Source organism: Lactuca virosa, chromosome 7 (assembly GCF_052849685.1).
Source record: "Lactuca virosa cultivar CGN04683 chromosome 7, Lactuca_virosa_CGN04683_v6, whole genome shotgun sequence".
Lineage (NCBI taxonomy): Eukaryota > Viridiplantae > Streptophyta > Magnoliopsida > Asterales > Asteraceae > Lactuca > Lactuca virosa.
The window spans coordinates 2231842-2240987 of record NC_136432.1 but is presented as its reverse complement, the minus strand read 5'-3'; the positions used below and the strand labels follow the sequence as shown (position 1 = coordinate 2240987).

General features: G+C 34.5%; 1 protein-coding gene across 1 annotated transcript; it reads right to left on the bottom strand.

Moving 5' to 3' along the window:
- Window positions 1-4673: 4673 nt before the first annotated feature.
- CYP703A2 (cytochrome P450, family 703, subfamily A, polypeptide 2) lies at window positions 4674-6381 on the bottom strand. The gene is made up of 2 exons (XM_079063020.1): window positions 5461-6381; window positions 4674-5312 (listed from the first exon to the last, which is right to left on the bottom strand). The coding sequence occupies exons 1-2, from the start codon at window positions 6379-6381 to the stop codon at window positions 4674-4676; spliced, it is 1560 nt and encodes a 519-aa protein (XP_078919146.1).
- Window positions 6382-9146: the final 2765 nt, after the last annotated feature.

Here is a 9146-nt window from a genome sequence, read left to right as displayed (position 1 = left end):
CCAATCCCATTGAAATTAGTTGCAGGTTTTGGGTTTTGAGTTTCTAAAGTTCTAATCCCACTGAAATATTGATGTCTTGAACTCTATCATTAAGATCATATTGGAAAACTAATTTTTTTTCAATGTGTCTTGAATCTAACTATAGTGTCCTAGTCTCCTAGTTAAGTTTGAAAATTAAAGGACAATAGAATGAGTTATTTCCATCTAGGGGTAATATGGTAATTTTTCATCTTTTTAAATGTTTTTATAAAAAATGTAATGTTATAAATTAAATGGTAAACCATAAAGGATTTTTTTATAAAAAATGTTGTTTGAGGGTAATATAGTCATTTTGTACAGTCTGTCAGATGCAAAATCAAAAAACAAGTTTCAGTTAGAAGTTAATTCAGTCAAAACTTCTAACCCAATCAGCTTCTAACCAAGTCAGCTCTAACCCAATTAGCAACTATCAAACGACCTCTTAGTATGTATTGTTTATATTTACTTTTGTTGTAAATATCCGACTAAATCCAATATTTTGATGTATAATATTTGTAAAACGTTTATGCGTATTTTGTGTATAAATGTTATAAGAAATCTGGTTGTTACAAGACTAAAAAGATTTTGTAGTATATTTAATAGAAAAACTAGTAGAAGAAACTTGTATCGTCTTTTTCCCTCATCAACATCCGTTAACACTCAAGTTCATTATATATGGATATTTAATGATTAACCCGACTAACCCGATTGACCCAGTCCTATTAACTCGAAACCCGGTTGACCTGAACCTGTAGCTTAATAGGGCCGGGTTTCGGGTGAAATTTAATTTTAAAAAACCATTTTAATTGTTAGGAATTGGACCGGGTACACGCAGCGGAAACACTATCACACACACAAACACACGAAGGAAATAAAGCAAGAAGGAACACAAGGATTTTACGTGGTTCGGATTCGGTGTAAATCCTACGTCCACGGGCTGCAACTAGATTTTCTTATTAACTCAATAAGATTACAATTTATAACTCGACAAGTTATATTTGATGCACACATACAAAGAGTTACATTGCACATATATATATTGAGATGTGCCGTAAACTTTTCTTCAATTCACATATTGTGAATATAATATTGCGGCCCTTCATTACCGAAAGTATGCATAGTCAAAGAAATATTAAACAATTGTTTAATTGATAGTCACCGTCCAACAATATTATTAAACAATTGATAGTGCGTCCAATTCAATATTCAATTGTTTTAATTTCCAAGTTTCATTTATGGCCCTTGAACTCTTAGGAACTTGTCAATTTGTTCAAGACTCCATAAATCTTAACAATCTCCCACTTGGAGGCTTGAACAACTTTAGCTTTTCTCCGCCATTCAACTCTCAATTATTCCAATAATCTTAAAAAACAACCAAGTCCTTTTAGGCTTCCAGTTCCAATGAACAAGCTAAAACTTAGTCTGATTTCTCTAGTTGCAGCCGCCCCTCATCATCAATTTCTAGAAGGGTCAGTTGAAGCTCCCACTAGCTCCAACTCAGTCGTGGCTAATCCCGCCACCAACTCATCCTCTGTCTTAATCGGTTTGGACACTCCACCAGATCCAGAGATACACCGAGGACCACTAACACTCTCCCAACTTTGCAAACATTCAACAGGAGAGAATTTTTCAGTCTTAGTCTTCAAAACCCAACGGCTCTTTGTAACTGTACCCGGAACACGCCCCGTGCTCCCACTGTCACAGAATCTCCTGACTGGTTTAGACTTTCCGACTCGTTCAGCTAACATCCCCTTGGCTCCAGAATTCATGTTTGCAAAATGAACTCTCTTAGCCGTAGATTTAGCGAACCAGATTTTGTCTTGCTTAACAGGGACGGTCATACTTCCCTCAGCAGGTACCTCAACCATATACAATGACCCACACTTCATACCACGAGCAATCACCAGATCACCATTGACCACCCTCCATTTACCACTACCAAACCTTACTTCCAGTCCTTGTTTATCCAGCTGACCAACAGAAATCAATTTCTTCTTCAGCTCCGGAATCACCCTGACATCCTTCAGGCTCCATGTAGTTCCTAATGAAGTAACCAAATCAATATCTCCCATGCCCGTTACCTGAAGCATCTCGTCATTTGCCAAACGTACCTTTCCAAAATCTCCTTCTTTCAAATTCACCATCGTTTCCCCGTTGTCCATGGCGTGAAACGAAGCCCCTGAATCCATGACCCAAGAGTCTACAGAACTTTCAATACTGAGTATCAATGCATCATCCTCAGACACACTCTCAGCACCGGTAATGTTCAATTCTTTCTTTGGACATTGACTCTTAACATGTCCCACCTCCTGGCAGTTCCAGCACTTCACATTCTTCTTAGTTCTAGATGAACTTCTTCCCCGACTCCCACTGCTTCCACTATTCCTGCTATTCCCTCTACCTCTTCCGACATTTAATAAATCAGAAGAGGAAGATCCACCTTGATTCTTGCGTCTGATATCCTCGCCTAGAACCAAATCTCTAACCCCTTCAAAAGTCATACCACTGGTCCCCACGGAACTTGTAACAGCAGTAACTGTTCCGGACCAGCTATCAGGTAGAGAAGCTAGTAGCAGCGAAGCTTGAGTCTCATTATCAAATTTAATTCCCACAGATGATAATCTGGACAGAATTGAATTTAGATTGTTAATGTGAACCGTAACTGAGCCTTCCTCATTCATCCTTGTAGTGAACAGCTCCTTCATCAAGAACACCTTGTTAGCCGCCGATGGTTTCTCATACATATTTGACAGAGCCTCCATCATACCACGTGCCGTGGTTTCATTCATGATGTTGAAAGCAACGCTCTTCGTCAACGACAATGTAATAACCGCCTTGGCTTTCTTGTCCTTTGAGTTCCACGCATCTTCAGCAGCTTTTTCCATTTTCTCCGGTTTGTCTCCGAGTACCATGTCCAAGTCTTTCTGACATAGCAATGCTTCTAATTGCATTTTCCACCAGCTAAAATCAGAACCATTGAACCTTTCGATTATAATCTTGTCTTCAGCCATTACGACAAACAAGATATAAATCAGGTACACTCGTGCGTGAAAAAAAAACGATCGTACCCTCCAAAACCTCGCTAACCAGGCTCTGATACCAGTTGTTAGGAATTGAGACAGGGTACACGCAGCGGAAACACTATCACACACACAAACACACGAAGGAAATAAAGCAAGAAGGAACACAAGGATTTTACGTAGTTCGGATTCGGTGTAAATCCTACGTCCACGGGCTGCAACTAGATTTTCTTATTAACTCAATAAGATTACAATTTATAACTCGACAAGTTATATTTGATGCACACATACAAAGAGTTACATTGAACATATATATATATATATATATATATATATATATATATATATATATATATATATTGAGATGTGCCGTAAACTTTTCTTCAATTCACATATTGTGAATATAATATTGCGGCCCTTCATTAGCGAAAGTATGCATAGTCAAAGAAATATTAAACAATTGTTTAATTGATAGTCACCGTCCAACAATATTATTAAACAATTGATAGTGCGTCCAATTCAATATTCAATTGTTTTAATTTCCAAGTTTCATTTATGTCCCTTGAACTCTTAGGAACTTGTCAATTTGTTCAAGACTCCATAAGTCTTAACATTAATCTGAAACCAATTGAGTTGACCCGATTAACACCTAACTGCTACTGCTAAATGACCTTCTTGATTGAAGTAAGATCAAGGGTTGATTCCTGACGATGAAATGTATATGAGAGTAGAAAATCCCCTTTTAGTCTTTACATACAGATACATGAAAAACTAAATCAGTAGCAAATCTAATCTAATGAACCTAATAAAACAAGAGACAAATCAACAACATTTTTATATTCTTTCTCATTCGGGCTTCACATTTTAATCAACACCTACAAATCTACAATGCTTTGCTTTAAACCATATTTTGATTAAAGCGGATCAAAAGATCACAAAACCTCATCATTCAAAGCATGTTGCATTATTTGTAGAATAATCTATCTGACGCGTTAGTTCTATAATGTATATTATTATTATAGAGATTAACGGTGTCGGGATGAAAAATAACGATTCAAAATTTTGACTTTGATTGGTAGCCTTCGTTATTATGATTACTAATTTTGTGCGGTTAAATCAATTTTTCTAACAGTGCAAAATTCGATTCGACATAACACTTTAACGGTATGTGGGTATGGCTCTGACTTCGAATCTCATATAAAATAAAAGTTCGTTCGATTGCACATGGAAGAAGGTCCAGTCGCCAGTGTCTAATGTATTGCGATATATAAGATGTTTGCAATTCAACAGGAAGTCAGAATCTTGTTAACACCTATCAATAGCAATATCAATATCATTCTATTTGTTTTTCAACTTCATTAATCATTTTTTAATATCATTTATTTCTTATTTATATATATCGTGTTTTCTAATAATTGTATGTTTAACTAAACATGATTATAATTATAAGGGTAGAAATATATATACCACACTTTTTAGATAATTTATTTATAAAATGTTCAGATCAGTGTAACAAACATATAAAGGGTAAGAGTATAAACTACAAAATTCTGCATTTTCTTTTATTGAATTAATGAATGTTGCAATGAAAACTAATGATTGTATGAGGAATGCAACTGAAATTGGTTGTTTTGATCATTGATACATATGAGTAGCTAAACGAGGCTTTGCAACAGCCATCAAGGGGTTGGCTCTTGGCATTGTCATACCATACACTTCTTCCGTGTCAATATCCTCACATCTCAATCCATCAGCCGGGCTCCAGTCAAAGCAATGGAAAAGTCGAGCCAATCCCATTAGAACAAATGTCACACCAAGCGGCGCACCTGGACATTTCCTTTTTCCCGCACTAAATGGTAGGATTTTGAAATCATCTCCATGACTTATCTCCACCCGACTCCCATCACTAGTCAAATGTCGTTCCGGACGAAACACATTGACGTCATCCCATATGAGTGTATTCCTCCCAAGACCATGCGTGTTAATGAAGACACGCGTCTTGGCAGGGATGTGATAGCCGTTGATCTCTGTGGCACGTATTGACTCATGTGGAATTAGAAATGGTCCAGCTGGGTGCATCCGAAAGGTTTCTCGTACCACACATCTTAGGTAGTTGAGATTTGATAAGTCGGACTCAGAGACCATTCGATCGGGACCAACAACATTGTCAAGCTCTTCTTGGATCTTCTCAAGGACACGAGGATGTTTGATTACTTCAACCATTGCCCATTCATTAGTTACTGCTGAAGTATCTGTTGCAGCAGCTATCATATCCTGAAATTTAAATACATTGATCGTTACTTATTCTTACACACATGGCCCACTTTATACTGTTCCTAAGCATGTTAGGATTCTAATATGTATATTAATAATGTTGAAACCATTTATACTACCTAATAGAGTTTTGAAGAAAAAAAATCACCTGAACAAGAGCTTTGATTTCGGTATCATCCATATGCTCTTTACCATTTTCACCGGGCAAAGAGAGTAAAACATCAACAAAATCCATATATCCTTTGTCTTTTTGTTCTTCGTTCTTCTTTCTTTGTCTATGTTCTTCAATTATGTTCATATGAAAATCATCTACCCTTTTCTCCACCTCCCTCATTTTTTTCTCACAACCATACGGGTCTACCCATCTCCAAAATGGTAAATAATCACCCAAATAGATCAAACCTAACAACCAAAACAACTCATGGGTTATGTGCATAAACTCCAAGGCCTCTTTTGGCCCAGCTGAGCCCGAACCAAAGTATTGCTTCCCTAGCAACATTCGGGTCACATTGTTCATAGAAAAAGCACCTAAAACTTCTCTAAGGTTAATCGGGCCTTCATCTTGGGCCAAAGTCCATACATCTTGTACCAAATGTTGGGCTTCGCTTGCCCTTTGGTTTGCAAAAGATTCAAGTCTTTTTGTTGTAAGAAGTTGCTCCATGCAAATCCTTCGCATCCATTTCCATCGAGGACCAAAAGGTGCTAGTGCAACATCACCACAATTGTATGCAAGGTGGATTGCAGCTAGGGTCTGTGGGCGCGATGCAAATACATCATCCTGTTGGAGAAGTATCTCACGGATAATGTTAGGGTCATTGGTGGTAATGGCATCGACTTTTCCAAGACGAAGGTATACCAATGGTCCATAGCGCTCACAAAAAGAAGCCAAGTCTCTATGAGGCAACGACCCTAATTGGAGGAGATTACCAACAATGGGCCACCTTGGTGGCCCTGGTGGAAGTCTACCCAGTGTTTCTGTTTGTAGTGAAAATTTGACAACCCATAATGATATAATTCTTGATATGAGAACCACAAAGACAATTATAAATGCTAGTTGTTGCAAGTCCATCACTTCTTGATTTGACAAGAGAAAGATAAAATGTCCCATTTGAAGAAAATATAAACATATTAAAGTGTACTTTTACACAGTTTTTGCATGCTAGATTTTCTTGACATGTTAGGTTTACAATTAGGTATGGATCGGTTAAACCACATTCTTTGAATCGTTATTACTTACCTACCTAGACTTCTATTTATTGTTCAACTAATATGGTAAAACATTGTTATACGCGTGTATGAAGCATGTCAAACTTGTGTATAAATTATAAATATATTTTCATATAGAATAATGATCATCTCTAACACATTATGAATGTTTGTTTAGTTATATTTCATACCAAAATGTAACGATCTATATTTAGGGCTATTTTTTTTATTAAAACATTAATATTAAGATTCTAATTGTTTTATGAGTCCTATAATAATAAGTATAATAGTTATAATAGATATATTTCGAAATAAATAAAATTGACAGTTGGATACATATAGAGAAAACGTATCTCAAATTATAGCAACCATATTTACTATTAAGTCAAATAAAATAAGATAGCATAGAGGTATAGTGATGGAAAAAGTGACTATTCAAATCTATAAGGGTATCTAATTCACGATCAACCAATAATACAAAATGCAACGTATTTTTTTTTTTTCCAGTGGCGAATCAGAAACTTTTAACAGGGGCGACACAAAAAAAATTCCCGATAAAAGATAGTGAAGTAATTTTTTTTTACTTAAAGTTTCATTAGCTATAACAAACTAACACAAAAGTCTTACATTTTGAAGTTGACATCTTCATTTTCCCATTTTCCGAAAACACTCTATTATTACTCGTTCGATCTTAAAAATCCATAAGTGCTTTTTTTTCTATACAAATAAAAGCATCATTCGAAAAATCATCCCTAGTTTTATTACCAGTGGCGAATCTAAAATAAAAAACCACATGGTTCCTTTTGTAAATAAAACTAAAATAGGTAGGTCTTTTAGCAAAAATAGGTAAGTTTTTTTAGCAAAAATAACATTTTTTCTATATATATTTGTTGTATTAAAAAAAGAAGGTAGGTCCTAGGACCTACCTTGTATAAGCATAGCTACGCCCCTGTTTATTACACAAGTCGGTTATCAAGAGCTTTACTGCGAAAAAAACATCTTTCAACAATTTTGGTAGCGACGAACAAAACCAAAATCAACTTTAATAACCTATAAACAAAAGATCTTTAATGCCCTTCAAATTAGCAAATCTCACTACAAACACAATTTAAGATTTAAAATATACAATTAAAGATTTAAACCTAATTTCACCAACAGTACACAGATAATTAGCTAATTTTAAGTTTTCAATTTGAACAAATAATTAGCTATTTTAAGTTTTCAATTTGAACATCTAAATTAAACTAAAGTAATTTAAAAATGTATTTTAAATTATTAAATGAAATTTAATAATTAATCCGTGGGCTATTTATTGTATTTAGTGGGCTATCAAATTGTTAAGTGGATTTAAATTTATTCCTCTATATGAGCATAATTGATTTGGCTATGAACACCTTGTAATATATAATACATATAGGGAGTGTTCGGCAAAAGTAGATGGTAGCGGATATCTTTTGATTTTAGAGTGTTTTGTTTATGTTTAAAGCTAAACGTTCCTGTCGCCGAACGAGACTTTTTCTTTTTTACTAGCGTTTTCTTAACAATTAGAAGCCAGAAACTCCCAAACGTTGTGTGCCGAACACGCCCATAGCTAAAAATATCCAAATTTTCTATACATGTTGGGAGAGAATGAGGGGTAGCATACCAACTTATTAGTTCCGCCATTGTTTTTTCTATTGACTTAAGGGTTTTTTTTGGTCTTTTGGTATCAACGTGCGTAATGAATATGTTTTTTCTAAGTGGTTGAATGTTCAAATTTTATCGTAACAAATATATAGAATTAAAAGTAGAATTAGTGTCTTTGCCGTTACTAAAAAAATAAAAAATTAATGGAATAAGTTATATGTATAACACATATATTATATACCATCGTTGTATTTTCAACTATTAACAACCGACAATATATACAATTTAATTATAGAAAATATATAATTATACGTAAAATTTAAAAATTTAAAAAATAACCCTTTCAATTTTTCTATGAATATTTACATACAAGGCTTTTACCCATCTAGTTTTCACTAGGCACATAAAGTAAATGCTTCCCGGGAGGAGCATAGGGGGTTTCTGGTGTAGCCCTTCAAATTTTACAGCACAGTGTAAATATTTTAAGAAATTTTCCGACATACCACCTCTAAAATCATGTGTGCAACCTCTAAGATTTTGTCTTGTGTCTGCCATCGAATGCTTCTATATTATATCACCTAAAGTTAATAATTTTATATATTAAACTAGATTATAACCCGCGTTAAACGCAGGGAACACATAATAATTATAAAAATAAAATTTATGTGAAATAGACGAAAAAAAACATAAAATTTTAAATCAAAAGAAATTACTTGTCACACAAATCCATAAGCAAACAATAAAAACTAATAAAAAAAGTTTTCAACCCAAAATGTCAGGTAATAATGAATGACTTAAAGTTATTCAAGCTTTTTCCATTTTGGAGATCTTCAAAGAAGGAGCGACAACACCATCTTTAATGTCCAATGACGAGAACTGTAAAACAAAAAAATAATAAGCAAAAAGAGCATCATTAATGTCGAAATAAATTCTAAATGTAGAAATAAATTCATATATTACTTGTTTGATGTTAATTTTTTTTCCAATTGAACAATGATTGTA

Excerpts from the sequence above, each read along its gene's own strand:
- CYP703A2 (XM_079063020.1), bottom strand. The coding sequence starts at position 6,381 with ATGGACTTGCAACAACTAGCATTTATAATTGTCTTTGTGGTTCTCATA. Across the intron at positions 5,313-5,460 it reads AAATCAAAGCTCTTGTTCAG|GATATGATAGCTGCTGCAAC; the intron begins GTGATTTTTTTT and ends TTTAAATTTCAG.